Source organism: Mobula birostris, chromosome 3 (genome assembly GCF_030028105.1).
Source record: "Mobula birostris isolate sMobBir1 chromosome 3, sMobBir1.hap1, whole genome shotgun sequence".
Lineage (NCBI taxonomy): Eukaryota > Metazoa > Chordata > Chondrichthyes > Myliobatiformes > Myliobatidae > Mobula > Mobula birostris.
Window position 1 is genome coordinate 42,597,300 of NC_092372.1, and position 18,093 is coordinate 42,615,392.

The following is an 18,093-nucleotide window of genomic DNA, read 5'->3' on the forward strand; positions in this document are numbered from 1 at the left end:
TGATCATCTTGCAAGGTACACTGTAAAGGCCTTGAAATTTGATACCAAACTGACAAAAGATGAATAGGTCTCTGCATTTTGTACAAAAAGATTGAAGAATTTCTGACACAATGTGTTTGTAAGTGACTCCAATCCCAGGATCTAGTGACTATAACCATTGGTTATGTTTTGGCTTGTAGATTATGTAATTATCTATCTCCAGCTTCTGGAACTACATCATGACATGTTTCTGGCACAACACATTAGATGTTTCAAAGTCACTCTTTCAGTGTTTAAAGACTTTCCAAGAAAAACTCAGACCATAATAGCTTAATAACTTAATTTAAAACATCTCAAGATTATCAAAGCACCATCACTCATACCATTCCAGAAATCATTCATTAACCTATCTTTCTTTGTATTTTAGGGAGACTCAGGTGGACCACTGGTTTGTAAGAAGCAACTCAGAGGCATTGTATCCTATGGAAAAAGTTGTGGACTTCCCAAAAAGCCTGGTGTTTATACAAGGATCACAAATAAATATATTCATTGGATTCAGCAATTAATAGATTAATTCTTACAAAAAATACTTGAAATTTAAGCATGATGATGCCTTTTGTGGATCACTGCTATTCTAGAATTAGAAATAGTCTTTACATTTTAATTTTATAGACATTGTGATCTAACTTTTCTATATGGAAAAATTGTGCATACTTCCAAGCCGGAAAATGATGTTTTTGCTGTAATAATCTTGCAATAAAGGAATAAACCTTAAGTGCTCTATTGCAGGGGTCCCCAACCTTTTTCGTACTGCGGACCGGTCGACCGGGTGGGGGGGCGGGGTAGGGTTGCCAACGTACAAGAGTAGCAGTCAAATACGTTGGGTTTACCCCTGGAAAGACTACAATGACCATGAAGCCTTGCGCGGGCACCAGTGCGCATGCGTATTACGTGTTGCGCGTATTGCGTGTTGATTTCTTGAAAATTGTTTTTGCCGATTCTGTTGGCGGCGGCGGTGTGTTAATCACCACCGGAATATAGGTGATAAGTGGCTAATACACTCAATTTCGTTTCTAAACGGGTTTATCTAACGAATTTAATATTAAACACACAGCGCATATTTTCCTCGCATGAATATAGCGATAAGTCAATTAGCGATAAGGAGCTTGAAGTAAGTGTTGAACGAACTTCCAGTAGAAGTGGTAGAGGCAGGTTCGATATTGTCATTTAAAGAAAAATTGGATAGGTATATGGACAGGAAAGGAATGGAGGGTTATGGGCTGAGTGCAGGTCGGTGGGACTAGGTAAGAGTAGCGTTTGGCACGGACTAGAAGGGGCGAGATCGCCTGTTTCCGTGCCGTAATTGTTACATGGTTATATAAGTCACTTATAATAGCATCATAACATTTTAAGTAACGTTTGGATATTAAACACACAGCGCATATTTTCCTCGTATGAACATATAAAGTCATTGCAACGCACCAATATCGCTGAATCAGTGGGAGCCCTGGGCTTGTTTCCCTGCAACAAGACGGTGCCATCGAGGGGTGATGGGAGACAGCGATACTCGAAGTGGGTTCCTTATGTCCAGTCTATTCCGCAATTTAGTTTTCATAGCATTCATTGCAGAGATATGTTGGAAATGGAAGCAACGTTTTCAGTGCTTTCCTGACTATCTCAGGATACTTAGCCTTGACTTTGATCCGGAATGCCGGCAGAGATGTTATGTCAAACATACTTTTCAGCCCGCCGTCATTTGCAAGCTGGAGGAGTTGATCTCCTTCCCGCGCTGACAAGGATGACGCGCGGGTCATGACCTCGCGTGCATAATGGCTCAACAGTGCGCGTGACAGGGAATGAGGAAAGGTGCAGCTGACTCCTATCGCCAAATCATATCGTTTCCTCGCGGCCTGGTAGCGCATGCTCTGCGGCCCGGTAGTTGGGGACCGCTGCTTTATTGGATGAAAGTATCAAACTGGCGGACTGACTTGTATATCTCCGAATTAGAATTTTGTGGGATCACACTTCAAGATTTGAAAGTGTTACCTGTGTGAGACTTACATTGATAGATCACAAGAGCTGGCGAGCAAAATAAAGCAAAAAAAAACACCGATATCCTGATGAGTTGAAGAGCCAGGATCATTGGGAGTATTTAAAGAGGCAGTGTGCATTATTATTTGAATGATCAGGGAACAGAGGGTCAACTGGAGAATTGATGCAGAAGGTGAATGAGGCCTGTGACATGTCTATTATGATTATATTGAATGCAGGCTTGTGGCACACTCCTGTTCCGATTTTCTTATGTTCTTATATATTGAGACGAACTGATTAACAGATAGAAATATAAGAGTGACAATAAAGGGGTCCTTTTTTGATACAGATCGTAACTAGTGGGGTGTCTCAGGAATTGATGCTGCATGCAATCACAAACAAGAGAAAATCTGCTGATGCAAGCAACACACACACAGTGCTGGAGGAACTCAGCAGGCCAGGCAGCATCTACAGAAAAGAGTGAACAGCTGCCATTTCGGCCGAGACCCTTCATCAGAACTGCCTTTTTGAGCAACCGCCTTTTGAAGATCTCCTAGATGGTGGAGAGGGTTGTGCCAGTGATGGAGCTGGCTGAATTTTTAACCCTTTGCAGCCTCCTACCTGCGCATTGAAGCCTCCACACCAGGCTCTGATGCAGTAAGTTACTAGGCTTTTGGATATTAGGGAGTTGAGAAATATGGGGATTGTGTATGAAAGTGTCGGTATTCTAAACATTCAGCTTTGACCTTATTAATGACTGAATGACCTACTCCCTCAAAATTATGTAATCCAAACATCCATATTTTCTGTACCCTGAAAGGCACATTGGCCAATTAAATCGATCACTTGCGTATTGGCCTCTGGTACACATTGCCAGTTGACCTGTTGGGTGTTGAGTCTCTGTTTCTCTTGTGAGCTGCATGGTTCACAACAGTGGCAAATGATCGTCATACGTTCATCCCTATCCCAGAACTAGCATGTACGTGATGTTAAAGGATCTGTTCAGGGACCAGCACATACATGCCATTACAAAGAAAACATGGCCATGCCTCTATTTTCTCAAAATTTGTGCAGATTCGGCATGTCGTCTAAAACTTTGACGAACTTCAATAGATGCACAGTGGAGAGTATAATGACTGGTTGCATCATGGTCTGCACCAACGAAGCTCAAAACTTCACTCACCTCAATACTGAGCTGATTCTACAATCTCTGGTCTCACTTTCAAGCACTCTACAACCCATGTTCTCTGTATTATTTATTTACTTATTTATCATTATTTTTATTTGTTTTTCTTGTACTTTCACAGTTTGTCTTCTTTTGCATTTTGGTTATTTGTCATTTTGTCTTTAACTGGCTTTTTGTCTCTAGCCTCGAACACATATTGTGAATACTTTGGCTTAACATTTCTATATCAGATATAATTAGGGGTTATTTTCAGTTTATGGTCTGACTGTTGCAGGTCACTCTGAATATATTCTGTACAATCTCAGCTGAGGTGGGTAGAACTGAATGGACATCTGACTCATTAACAAAGTCATTAAATTCTTGACCCCGCACAGAATGAAAGTCAATGAGAATGAGAATAAACTCCATTTGTTTAATTTGTTTATCTATTTAGAGATATGGCATGAAGTAGGCTCATCTGGCACTTCAAACCATGCCAATCCAGCAGGTCCCAATTTAACCCTAACCTAATCACGGAGCCATTAACCTACTCAATACATCTTTGGACTGTGTGAAGAAACCAGAGAATCTGGGGAAAACCAATGCATTCCACAGGGAGCACATACAGAGACTCCTTACAGAGGACACCTGAATTGAAATCCAATGCCCCAAGCTGAAATAGCTACCGTGATACCCAAGTGTGATCAGGTCATTTTTTCTCATTGTCTAGTTCCTACCCTGGGATCCATTCACCCAAAGTCCCAAGTTGCAGCTTGTTGAAGCTGTGGAGAAACTCTGCACTTACTCTCACAAGAGCACATAAGACAATTTCACTACTATGTTATGCTGTACTTTCTTCACTAAATTGCAACTGATGATGTTTTAGCAGGATATTGTCATATTCAATCCACCTTTCCTTGGTTACAGGCTTAGAAAACACAGGCAGGAACACTGGAGATTTAGTTTTGTGCATCCTGCAGTCTGCATTTCAAGAAGGAGTAATTTCTAGGATTCAGATTAAGGAAGGAAAAAGTAGCAGTGATATATTTCCAAATTAAGATGTGTGATTTGGAGCAGATCCTGCATATTGGAATACCTGATGACATACACAACTATGTATTTGCCACCTATATTTAATGCAGACTAATTGATGCAATCAGTGAGAAATAAAACTATGCTACTTCAAACAACATATTAAGTGACAGAGTCCAAAGTTTTAACAAGTCTCAAGCTAATAGCTATAGTTTTCTGGTTAGTGTTGACCTTGTTGTGTGGCTTTTCATTACACTTTCATTGCAAGTGTTCACAAGGTTTGATCTTTGTAGCAGTGACATCAAAGTGAAGAAACCACATCCCTTTGAGTTTAATATAAATCATCCGAAAATTTGACAATGAGCTCAAGAACAGCCATAATGAACTTTTTGCAGCTCAGTCTGTTTGTTCTGATTGCTATCTCCTTCACCCCGACCAGTAAGTAAATTAAGGAATAATTAAACTTTATATTAGGATGTATGTTATTGATGTTTAATTGCTGATGTATATATTGAACATTGTTTACAATAATTAGCCTTGTATTTTCAATGTCTGATACATATTTTTCAGTTGTATTTATGCCAATATTTATTTCCTTGTATTTTTGTTTCTCATTTAAACATGTTTTTAGCACAAATAACAAACATAATGGAATTTATGAGGTAAATGTGACTCAGTGTTAAAGTTCCTGTAAATCTACTTGCTAGGATGCAACAAGAGAGTTTTATTTCCTTGAGGATTAATGAACAACTGACAGCTGACAGAAGATGTAATTCTCTTGGGTATAATTTGAAATTTGGAGAAGGTATTAAACAAGCAATATTGAATTTGCTGCCCATTATATAATTTTTCTGATTCTACATTTTCACTGATTGTCATCAGTGTCTACCTGGAACCTTAGACTGAAGCCTGGGAACAGACATGTTCTCCATGAGACTATCTGTGGAAAGTGACTTCTGGACAGGAAAGGTTCAGGCAGGGAAATCTTGGTATCTGGCTCCCTTGGATGCCAAGAGGAGGGGGAACTATTAACCTCAAAATAATTTTCCACAAGCCATTCACCTTCGCCTCTATTCTCCCTCCAGACCCTCTACATGATCTCAGGGGCCATGTCAGTGATAAAGGCTGCCCCATTATACCCTTTCACAGCCGGCATTGACCTTAGAGGGAGGTGCAGGTAATAGAAACCTGTAGGAATGGCAACTGTAAGTGGAAGTAGGAAGAAGATAGGGTCAGCATCAAGCAGCTTCCAACCAAACACACAGCTAATGTTCCCAGCCATTCTTCATCAGTATATCACAAGCTTGATTCTCATCCTGAAATGTAATTAATTAATTGTGATCCCTAGTGGTGAGGGAAAAACATCGTTATCTTTGAAAGGATTTACTGTTTTGTGCACATGCATGGGTATGCTTTTGCCCATGTTTAATTGCCAGGATAAAATGTCACATGGAGAAAATTGCAAGCAACTATGTTCTTAGCAGGCTGTTGTCTTTTTCCTTCTATGTTTCCTGGATTGCAGGCTTAGAACATGCAGGCAAAACAACCCTGGAGATTTAATTTTTGTGCATGTATGCACATCAAAACTCACGTCCTTCGACAGATACATAGTACAGAGCATCCTAACATGCTGCATCACTGTTTGGTATAGAAACTACACAGTGGTAAACAAGAAGGTTCTACAAGGAGTAGTCAAAACTGCCCAATGCATCGCGGGCACCTGCCTACCCACTATGAATACAGAAAGGGCCAGTAACATCATGAAGGATCCCACTCACCCTGCTCATGGACTTTTTGTCCCACTCCCATCAGGGTGGAGCCTACCTAGCATCCACACCAGGACCACAAGACTCAAAAACAGTTACATTCCCAGGCACTAAGGCTGAACAACACCTCTACCCACTAACCTACTTCTCCACACTCCCAGCAACCACTACTTTATCATTTCCTCTCAGACACTCTAGTGTCACTTTATGGATAATCTATGTATATAAGCTGTAATATGTATTTTCATTTATTGTGTTTCTTTATTATTGTTGTATTCTTTATCTTATTGTGCTGCATCGGATCCAAGAGTAAGTTATTTCATTCTCCTCTACACTTGTGTATTGGAAATGACATTAAACAATCTTGTATTTGTTCCTCTTGTCAATGGCACTCCAAGGGGCAGTCATTTGCAGAATTTAGACCCAGTAAGGAAAAAGAAGCAGCAAAATATTTCCAAGTCAGGATGTTGTATGAGTTAGAAAAGAATCTGTAGACTTTCATAAGGCTCTTCTGCTTATCTTGCTTGGTGTTTGAGATTGTAACTTCCAGAAGTGATCCTAATGGTAATCATTAAGATTAAAATCAATGTAATTTATAGATGCTACACACTGCAGACACACTAGGGTGAGTGATGTCTGGGATGCTGGAGTAGGTATAATTCAAGTCTCTTTACATGGTTCTTTGCACTTCTTAAAGTGTTTCAGCTTTGTCTTCCAAACAAGTTGAGGGTAATCCATTCCACTCCTGATCGTAGATTGTGAAAAGGCTTTGGGAATCATGAGCTAATCTATTAAATACAACTTATCAGCCTATGACTCCTAATCTTATAACCACAGAATTTAATTTACCATCTAGTTATGCATCTGGTAATGTTACTGACATTCAAAAGAAAATTCAAAAGTTGTACTTCTACTTATTGGAAATCACCATTGTCTGGCTCTTATATGAGGAGAAATAATTTGGCTCTTGGCAGTGTGAGCAAGTCCCTACGCAATGAACAATTTCCATTGTTACACATGTCCTTATGTTGATTTTGCCCATAAGTCTGAAAATACATAAAAATGGTAAACACGCTTCCTCAGTATTGGCATAAACAGGATCAAATTCATATAAGACTGATAAGAAAGAAAAATTACTAAAAGTAGAGAAAGAGAAGAAACTAGTTTTGACATTCATATGCACTACATCAGACTTTTGGATTTAATAATATTATTATTATTAAATTCATATGCTTTTACATACATTCAGATGTCTGTAGGTTAGGCATTCATAATCCAATGATGGCCTGTATTAACCAAATCTAGCGGAAAGTGAGTAAAGTTTGCTTCATTACCTAAGGAAATGGAACTTTGTTTAATCATGAATAGACAATCCAATTTGGTAAAATAATGCTTTAACATCAAGGGTATTAAATTTATTTCAAAATATTGGAATAATTATAACATAATTTAAACAAAATTATCTATTAACTTTAATCATATAATTCCACTGTGTAATATCTGCCTATAATAGTTCAGTGATTATTTATCATCTACCACCTAAATACTGCCATTGTTATTGATGTTCATAGTCCATGAATGAATGAAACTATAGTACATATGAAACATTTTTCAAAACCTATATATTACAGATTATGGTGTGGAAATTATTGGAGGTCGTGAAGTTAAACGCCATTCAAAACCTTATATGGTATCAATCCAAAAGGCTAAAGGCAAAGAGTCATATCAACATATCTGTGGAGGTGCTTTGATCAGTAAAAACTGGGTACTAACTGCAGCACACTGTAAAAAGTAAGTTATGCCATACTTAGGTGAAATGTTATTTTGATGATTAAAATATAAACTGGTTCATATTGCTGACTCAGATTAAATGATTGTTTTAAGCATGATGGCCATGCTATTCAAAAATGGAGATAATCTCATAATTCATGTTTATCTTTGTGAAAAAGATCTTTGTTTCAACAACCCAAGTGTAATCTAAGTATCCACCTTCCTTTGTCCTGGTAGGCAAATAACAAAACAAATTTAACATTGGAACGTCATGTGGGAAATGTGAAATTGTTCATTTTTGCAGGAAAATTTAAATTAAGCTGTAAAGAATCTCTACCAGCACCCTGCTATCTCATCCCTGACTTTCCTGAGGTAGATCTCATCTGGCCCTGAGAATTTACAGTGGCATGCAAAAGTTTGGGCATTCCTGGTCAAAATTTCTGTTACTGTGAATAGCTAAGCGAGTAAAAGATGAACTGATTTCCAAAAGGCATAAAGTTAAAGGTGACACATTTCTTTAATATTTTAAGCAAGATTACCTCTTTATTTCCATCTTTTACAGTTTCAAAATAACAAAAAAGGAGAAGGGCCCAAAGCAAAAGTTTGGGCACCCTACGTGGTCAGTACTTAGTAACACTCCCTTTGGCAAGTATCATTGCATGTAAATACTTTCTGTAGCCAGCTAAGAGTCTTTCAATTCTTGTTTGGGGGATTTTCGCCCATTCTTCCTTGCAAAAGGCTTCTAGTTCTGTGAGATTCTTCGGCCGTCTTGCATGCACTGCTCTTTTAAGGTCTATCCACAGATTCACAGATCCACAGGTCAGGGGACTGTGAAGGCCATGGTAAAACCTTCAGCTTGCACCTCTAGAGGTAGTCCATTGTGGATTTTGAGGTGTGTTTAGGATCATTATCCTGTTGTAGAAGCCATCCTCTTTTCATCTTCGGATTTTTTACAGAGGGTGTGATCTTTGCTTCCAAAATTTGCTGGTATTTAATTGAGTTCATTCTTCCCTCTACCAGTACATGTTCCTGTGCCACTGGCTGCAACACAAGCCCAAAGCATGATCGATCCACCCTGTGCTTAACAGTTGGAGAGGTGTTCTTTTCATGAAATTCTGCACCCTTTTTTTCTCCAAACATACCTTTGCTTATTGCAGCCAAAAAGTTCTACCTTAACTTCATCAGTTAAAATCTAAACAAGCCTGATGCATTTTGGAAACAAGTCCTGTGGACTGATTAGGTTAAAATAGAACTTTTTGGCCGCACTTTTGCTTCAGACCCTTTTCCTTTTTTTGTTATTTTGAAACAGTAAAAGATGGAAATAAAAAAGTAATTTTGCTTAAAATATTAAAGAAATGTGTCATCTTTAACTTTATGCCTTTTGGAAATCAGGTCATCTTTTACTCGCTTAGCTATTCACAGTAACAGAATTTTTTACCGGGGTGCCCAAACTTTAGCATGTCACTGTATCAATTCTTATTCATCCTTTAACATCTAATACCTCCTCCTCCTTCACATTGACTTGCTCCAAGTTCTCCACTTACCCCCTCCTGCACTCAATATCCTGTACAGATTAGAATTATTCACCTAGGACCTCATGTACCCATGATCCACACAGATTACCCGTATGGTCTCTATGGAGGCCTATTCTTTCCTTGACTATTCTCTTGCCCCTGATATGCTTACAGAATGTATTGGGATTCTCCTTACTCTTACTTGCCAAGAATATTTCTGCCTCACTTGTTCCTTTTTTTAAATTCTCTCCTACATACTCTATGTTCCTTGAGAGACTCCTTCAGTAGCAGTTGCCTATATCTGCCATATGTGTCTTTTAGCTTCTTGATCAAACCTTTAGTCTTCTTTGTCATTATAAAGATCCCTAATCTTTCTGTCTTTGCCTTTTGATCTTATCAGAAACATGCTACCACTCAGGTCTTTTTAACCTTCTTTTAAAAGATCCCACTTGTCTGCTGTCATTTCACTTACAATCATCAATTTGCAATCTAATTTCACCAGGTCCTGGTTTAATGAAATCAGCCTTTCCTCAACTGAAGATCTTAACCTTGGGGCCAACCTTTTCTCTTTCCTTACCTACCTTGAAGCTTTAGGACTAATGGCCACTCTTCTCAAAGTGTTCCCCCATCGACACTTCCTGCCTCCTTCACTTCCTAAGATAAGATCAGTGTAATAATGATCATATATTGTATACCACAGAAGATAATAGTATTTAGTTAGTTATTTAAGATCAATTCCTTTTGGAACGTGGCCAATCAGCACTTCAGTGGTAAAATCCAGAAAATAGAGGAAGTCCTAACTCTTTCTTGGGATCTCATCATCGCTTGGAATTTGTTAACTGTTTAGCCTGATACTACACACTACTGAATATTTTATTGTTCTTTGCTTGATGAATGTCCAATGACAGTTTTGTTTAAAAACAGAATAAAACATAATTAGCACTTTTTTTGATGCACAGATTTCTAGGAAGTCATCCTCGAGTTGTTCTTGGGGTGCATTCCCTTTCACAGAATGAAAAACATCAACAAAAGTTTATTATTCAAGACAAAATAATTCATTCAGGCTTCAACGGTAGAACCCCGGAAAACGACATCATGTTATTGAAAGTATGAATTTCCTTTCTCATTTGTAGTGTAAAAGATCCTTAATTTAATATTACAGCTATGTTTAATTTACAGATATCGCACTCTGTCGGTCTCCTGGGCAAAAGTTTTATTTTTTATTCTATTGCGATACAGTGCAGAATAGGCCCTTTTGGCCCTTCAAGCCACATCCCTCAGCAACCTCAATTTAACCCTAGCCAATTCATGGGGCAATTTACAATGACCAACTAACCTACCAGCCAGTACGTCTTTGAACTGTGGGAGGAAACTGGAACACCCAGAGGAAACCCACGTGGTCACGGGGAGAACGTACAAACTCATTAAAGACAATGGTGGGAAGTGAACCTGGGTCACTGGTACTGTAAAGCATGTGCTAACCACTATGCTACCATGTAGTTCTTACAGTGGAAAATATTTATGGTGATATCTAGAAAGCTGCTTGATTCTAGTGGACTCTGGAGGACACTGCAGTGAAACTTGACCTTACGCTGTAGGCACATAAATAAATTTCAGCGAAGATCATTTGAAAATGATCTGATGACATTTTCTTTCACCACTTGATCCCTCAGTGACTTAGCCAATTATAATTCTCCCCAGTGACACCAACTGTCCCTGTGCCAACCTGGAGTCTCCTTAATCACCTACCCACTGAACCCGTGAGGAAATTTACCTTTTTTAATTAGTGAAACATAAAATTTTGCATTAAAGGTTTGATAAAATTCTCTGAAGATAAGCACTTTCTGATCTTCAAAAGGGATCAAGCAACATTCTATCACTTTTCCTCCTATCTCCAGTTCCACTTGTTGCTTCAAAATACATTTTTAAAATGTTATGGATTTTTTTGCTAATAAAAGCTGCAGATAGGTGGGTGACAACCAAGAGATAAAGGGAAGAGACAGTCAGTGCAGGATCCCAGCAGAAAGAATACATCTTTGGATATTGCTGGTAGAGATGACCCATCAGGACAGAGCAGCAGCTGCTGGGTCAGTGGCACTGTGGCTGGTAAAGTCAGGCAGAGTAATAAATGATAGGAGACTTAGTAGTTAGGGGAGCAGACAGGATATTCTGTGGTTGGGAAAGAGACATCAGAATGGCATGTTGCCTTCCAGGTGTCAGGGTCGAGGATGTCTCAAAGCAGCTGCAGAATATCTTGGAGTGGGGTGGTAGGGCTGAGCAGTCAAAGGTCTATGTGGGTAGAACACAAAAATAAGAAAAAGTGCAATCACTCTGATGGGATGATACTACAGACCCCCCCGCCCTGCTCACCCCCATGACCACTAGGATATTGAGAAACAGTTTTGCAGGCAGAATGGGGAAAGGTGTAAAAGCAACAGGGATATTGCAGTGGGTGACCTCATCTTCCCTACTCTAGACCGGGACCTCCTTTGTGCAAGGGATTTAGATAAGAACACAAGAAATAGGAGCAGAAGTAGGCCACCTGGCTGGTTGAGGCTGCTCCGCCATTCAATAAGATCATGGCTGATCTGGCCATGGACTCCTCTCCACTTACCTGCCTTTTCCTCATAACCCTTATTTCCCATTCTATGCAAAAATCTATCCAACCTTGTCTTAAATATACTTACTGAGGCAGCCTCCACTGCTTCATTGGGCAGAGAATTCCACAGATTCACCACTCTCTGGGAACAGCAGTTCCTCCTCTTCTCTGTCCTAAATCTACTCCCCTGAATCTTGAGGCTATGTGCCCTAGTTCTAGTCTCACCCACCAGTGGAAACACATTTCTTGCCTCGATCTTATCTATCCCTTTCATAATTTTATATGTTTCTAAAAGATCTCCTCTTGTTCTTCTGAATTCCAGCAATTACAGTCCCAGGTGACCCAATCTCTCTTCATCGTCTAACCCTCTCATCTCTGGAACCAACCTGGTGAACCTTCCTCTGCACCGCCTCCAAAGCCAGTATATCCTTCCTTAAGTATGGAGACCAGAACTGCATGCAGTACTCCAGATGCAGCCTCAACATTACCCTATACAGTTGCAGCATGACCTCCCTGCTCTTAAATTCAATCCCTCTAGCAATGAAGGCCAACATTCCATTTGCCTTGATAGCCTGCTACACCTGCAAACCAACCTTTTGTGATTCATGCACAAGCACTCCTAAGTCCCTCTGCACAGCAGCATGCTGCAATTTTTACCATTTAAATAATAATCTGCCCTTTCATTTTTCCTTCCAAGGTGGATGACCTTGCATTTACCAACATTGTTTTCCATCTGCCAGAAGCTTGTCCACTCACTTAACCTATCTATATCTCTCTGCAGACTCTCCGTAACCTCTGCACAATTTGCTTTTCCACAAAATTTAGTGTCATCAGCAAATAGGTACATTACAGTCGGTCCCCTCTTCCAGATTGTTAATGTGAACATGAACAGTTCTGGGCCCAGCACAGGCCCCTGCGGCACACCATTCACCACTAACTGCCAACCAGAGTAACACCCATGTATCCCAACTCTCTGCTTTCTATTGGTAGACCAATCCTCTATCCATGTTAATACATCACCCCCCACTTCTACGCATCCTTATCATATGGATAAGTCTTTTATGCAGCACCTTATCAAACGCCTTCTGGAAATCCAAGTAAATAACATCTATCTGTTCCCCTCTATCTACTGCGTACATTATATCCTCAAAAGAACTCCAGTAGGTTTGTCAAATAGGACCTCCCTTCGCTGAATCCATGCTGCATCTGCCTGATGGATCCCTTTCTTTCCTGATGCCTCACTATTTCTTCTTTAATGATAACTTCAAGCATTTTCCCAACTACAGATATTAAAGTAACTGGCCTATAGTTATGCAAACACGAGGAAATTGCAGATGCTGGAAATTCAACCAACACACACAAAATGCTGGTGGAATGCAGTAGGCCAGGACTGACGAAGGGTCTCAGCCCAAAACGTCGACTGTACCTCTTCCAATAGATGCTGCCTGGCCTGCTGCGTTCCACCAGCATTTTGTGTGCGTGGCCTATAGTTACCTGCCTTTTGCCTGCATCCTTTCTTGAACAGTGGCGTGACATTCACCGTCTTCCAACCCACCAGGACCTGCCCAGAGTCCAGAGAATTTTTGGCAAATTATCACCAAAGCCTCTACTTTAACTTCTGCCATTTCTTTCAGTACCCCAGGATGCATTCCATCAAAACCAGGGAACTTATCTATCTTCAAGCCCACAAGTTTGCTCAGCACTACCTCTTTTAGTGATAGCTATTGTATCGAGGTCCTTACCTCCCATCGCATCCATAACATCTCCCTTTGGCATGTTAGATATGTCCTCCATCTTAAAGACCAACACAAAGTAGTCATTCAAAACCTTGGCCATTTCCTCATTACCCAATATCAATTCCCTCTTCTCGTCCTCCAAGGGACCTATGTCAGATAAGATGGAGCAGAATTTGTTTGGGTGTTCAGGAGGGTTTCTTAAATCAAAATGTAGATAGTCTAACAGGAGCTATATTGGACCTGATGTTAAGTAATGATCCTGGGCAGATGAGTAACCTTTCAGTGGGAGAGTAGTTAGAGAATAGTGATCACAACTCCTTAAGTTTTGAGATAGCGATAGATACGGCTAAGTATGGGCCTTGTGGGAAATTATTTAATTGGAGCAGGGCAAATTGCAAGAGTATTAGGGAGAGTTAATTGGGAACAGCTGTGCTGAGACCCCTGCTGTTTATTATATTTATAAACAGCCTGAATGAAAACATAGATTGGTAGCTTAAAAGTTTGCAGACAATGCAAAATTTTGTGATGTTGTGGATAGCATAGAAGACTGCCGAAGGATACAGCAAGATATAGATCAGATGCAGATGTTGACAGAAAAATGCAGGTGAAACTTAATCCAGCCAAATATGAAGAGTTCAACTTTGGGACATCAAATGTAAAGGGATGGTATACTGTTAATGGCAAGAGCTCTAACAGTATTGAAGAGCAGAGGGATCTTTCAATCCAAATCCATAGTTCCATGAAATGGCTGCACAGTTTGATAGGATGGTAAAGAAAGTATATAATATTGCTCTTAAACATCAAAGAACTGAGTTCAATAGCCAGGAAGATGGGTTTCAATTTTATAAAACTCTAGTTAAGCCACATCTGGAATATTGCGTTGAATTCTGGTCATCCCAAAGTCGATGCTTCGGAGAGGTTGCAGGAGAGTTTTACCAGGATGTTGCCTGGATTAAAGAGCATGTGATATAAAGAGAAGCTAGACAAACTTGGATTTTCTAGGGGTTGTGGAGGCTGAGTGGAGATCTGGTAGAGGTTTATATGATTATGAGAGGCAGTGATAGAGTAGACAGCTGATATCTCTTTCCCAGATTGAAATATCTAGTATCAGAGAAGGTAAGAAAGGGTAAATTCAAAGACGTGCAGGGCAGGCTTTTTTTACACGAAGATTGGTGGGTGCATGAAAGGCACTGCCAGGGTGATGGTGGAGGGAAATATGGCAGAAGTATTCAAGAGGCTCATAGACAGGCACATGAATCTATGGAAAATGGAAGGATTTGGAAATTGTGTTGGCAGAAAGGATTAGTTTAGTTGGGTGTTTGATTACAAATTGAATTAGGTTGACACAACATTGTGGGCTGCAGTGTACTACCATTACCATTATGTTCATTGTCACTACCCCAGTTCGCTTATTTTTTGGCATTCAAAGTACATTCATTCTTACATATTGTTGAGTTTGTAAAAAGCATCTAGATAATGAAATCTGGTTGCCTTTTCCTTTGTTCTAGCAATATCTGAGTATTTTCAACTCAGGTATAATATTTCTAAAATCAACTGACCAAAGTCAAGCTTAATTTTACAAGGTTTATACACTGATAAAGAATCAGTGCTTTGTGATTATCATCCACAACTTAACGCTATTGCAAACTGTCAATTGTATAATTTAACTATAATTAGCATTGAATTTTATTGGTCACGTTTACTGATTCCCATCTCATTGATCCTCTCAAAAGAATTAGAAAAAAAGTATATTCTGCAAACTACACAAATAAGGCCAAAAGAACACCACTGTTGGGGTTATAATATTTCATACATACTGTATGTCCACTGCACAAGGCATAGAAGGATAAAAGCATCACCTGTATAGATGAAATCCAAAAGTAAGTTAATTGTCTTAGATGGGGCAAAAGTTGACCATTGGTGTTGTCTGTATGGAATCTACATGTTCTTCCTCTGACTACACGGATATCCCCTTGATTTCCCAGTGATCCCTCCAATCCCAAAGATCTGTAAGTTGGTCGGTTAATTGACCTTGCAAATTGCCTTTAGTGTAGTTGAGTGATAGGATGAGGAAGAGGTATAAGTGTTGGGGGAGTTCATGAGTATGTGGCAAAGATAAATAGAATGTAGGATTAATGTGAAATGCGTATTTGATAGTTGGAATGACGTGGAGGGCTGAAGAGCATGTTTCCCTATTGTATCTTCCTATGACATCATGAGTCTAAAATGTTCTCCATTGTCCGAAAAGGAAAAATATGAACTAATTGTCATTTTTACCACAGTTGGAGAAAAGTGCAGTGATCAACAAATATGTGAGTGTGCTTAAACTTCCGAAAGATAAGATCACCGATGTGAAACCTGGAACAACATGCACGGTGGCAGGATGGGGAAGAAGAAGTTTATGCTCAGAAAATGCATCTGACACACTTCAGGAGGTGAAACTAAAAGTTATAGATCGCAAAACATGTAACAGTGTGGATTATTACAATCATACACCTGAAGTAACCCAGGACATGATCTGTGTTGGTGATAGCAAAGGCAGAGGCGATTCATGCAATGTGAGTATGCTATGTAGCTGTGTTATTAGTAAAATCAATTTAAAGCCACCAGATTGTATGTGAAAGCCCCAGTGGTTCACTGGTGGCCTCTATAGATTGAATTTTTGGATTGTAATTCATTCTCCCTCACTTTGGCCTTTACGTGGCATCATTGTGGTTTTCTGATCTGGTCACTCATCTACATAAAAAAAAATGCTTTAAAAGAAGTTCTCCAACACTACCACCCTCTCTGGAAGCTTAGAATATCCAATAAATATTGCCCCTTACAGGTAATACCCACATGCTAAGAAAAAACTGTTAGGTAAATGGAGGCATGCTGGTTAAGGAGGAACCATCCACCATATACTGTAGTTGCTGCATTTTCTAGAATCTCATATCCATGCCATGAATCTAGTTGACCTCTTCTCATGGTAGCACAGCCCTCTAAGATTTGGATACCAATAAATTTACCTCTGATAAAAGCACTGGAATTCTACCAGTTTTTCTCACGTCGAAATGGGAAGAATACTTTAACCTTCTAGTCCACTGAAAGGACACTTCTATCTACTCCATGTACAAGTTCACTCCTCCTTTGACTATGAATAAGCTTTGTGATGTGATGTCACTAAAAGTGTACAGTATGTCATTTCAGCTAATTGTAGTTAATTATTGTGCTCTTTGATTTTTTCTCTCTTCCAGGGTGATTCAGGCGGTCCTTTGATATGCCACAACACGTTTAGAGGGATTGTGTCCTATGGAAAGAAATGTGCAGATCCCAAGAAACCTGGGATTTACACTTTACTGACAAAGAAATACCTTGATTGGATTCAGAATACGATTGGTGTGCAAGTTTATAATGTGACCACTGAAGAGCTGTATTGAGTAATCAGCATCCTGCTTCATCCTGCTTCATTCTGCTTTACTTACAGTGATGCTCAATTAGTTGGCTAGGAGGACTGTCTTGCTTCCATCCAATTTTTAGTACATTTTATAACACCTTACAATAAAAAAAAACTGTCATTGAAAAAATCCTGACTTGAGAAATTCCCTGTTCTCTGATGAAAGGTTTATGAGATGAGACAGTGACTTCTTTAATTTAAGGAAGAGGATAGACTAGCTTTATGGAACTTAAGTTTGGAGATGTAGACAGTAGAGACATTTAGAATCTAGGTCAAAATATCAAGCAAACTTTTAACTGGTGAACTGAAGGTTCAAAACTTAGAAATCAGATAATAGGTACACAAGGTTGCAGATGCGGAGGAGATGAAGAAACTGAGAAAAGGGAATGGTATTTTTACAGGAGACAGGGTGGGAAGAGGTCTAGTCAAGATAACTGAGAGAGCCAGTAGGCTTATAAAAGATATCCATTGCAGAAACAGCTCCTTAGTGTCTATCACTGCGAACATAATTACAAGGTCCTCCTCAATTATATTCTCCCAATGACAAAATGTTGCTCCTCAAATAGCAATTACATTTCACACATCATAACATGATCTTCACCACATATAACACAAAGTGCAAGCAATAGCACCAGACATGCTAACCATATTTATTCATTTGGTTCTGTCAACCAAAAGCAAATATCTTCCTCAAATTTCCCCTGCCTTCAGATATTAATCTCCATTCAACTTCTGCTATTTGATAGCACACAAAATGCACTTCTAAGAAACAATTCCGTACAGACTGAATCCTAATGCAGACTGCTTTCAACTAAGGGTCAGATCAAGTTTGAGATCTTTACAGCAAGATTTGAATCCAAATAAATTAAGATTTCTTGTTTCCTCTCTGCCAAACTTTTTTCAGTCCAAGTGGACAATTCCGTGATCAGGTGAATCTTGGAATATCTGTGACAAATGTATCCATATGTTCTTCACTTGTTTTGCTTGATATTGTGTGGATGAGTCTATTTGTCAGGAAATTTGTTTATGAGAGCATAAGACATAGAAGCAGAATAAGGATATTCA

At 39.3% G+C, this 18,093-nt stretch overlaps 1 protein-coding gene across 1 annotated transcript in view; it reads left to right on the top strand.

Annotated features, from left to right (window-relative positions):
* The window catches only part of LOC140195662 (transmembrane protease serine 9-like), a 43,952-nt gene extending 26,809 nt beyond the window's left edge, over positions 1 to 17,143 (top strand). The window contains exons 5-10 of the mRNA XM_072254381.1: positions 407 to 543; positions 4,578 to 4,645; positions 7,605 to 7,764; positions 10,217 to 10,364; positions 15,875 to 16,150; positions 16,829 to 17,143. Of these exons, the coding sequence (XP_072110482.1) occupies positions 407 to 543; positions 4,578 to 4,645; positions 7,605 to 7,764; positions 10,217 to 10,364; positions 15,875 to 16,150; positions 16,829 to 17,011 (972 nt within the window). The 3' untranslated portion in view covers positions 17,012 to 17,143. The remainder of the gene's footprint in view (positions 1 to 406; positions 544 to 4,577; positions 4,646 to 7,604; positions 7,765 to 10,216; positions 10,365 to 15,874; positions 16,151 to 16,828) is intronic.
* Positions 17,144 to 18,093: the final 950 nt, after the last annotated feature.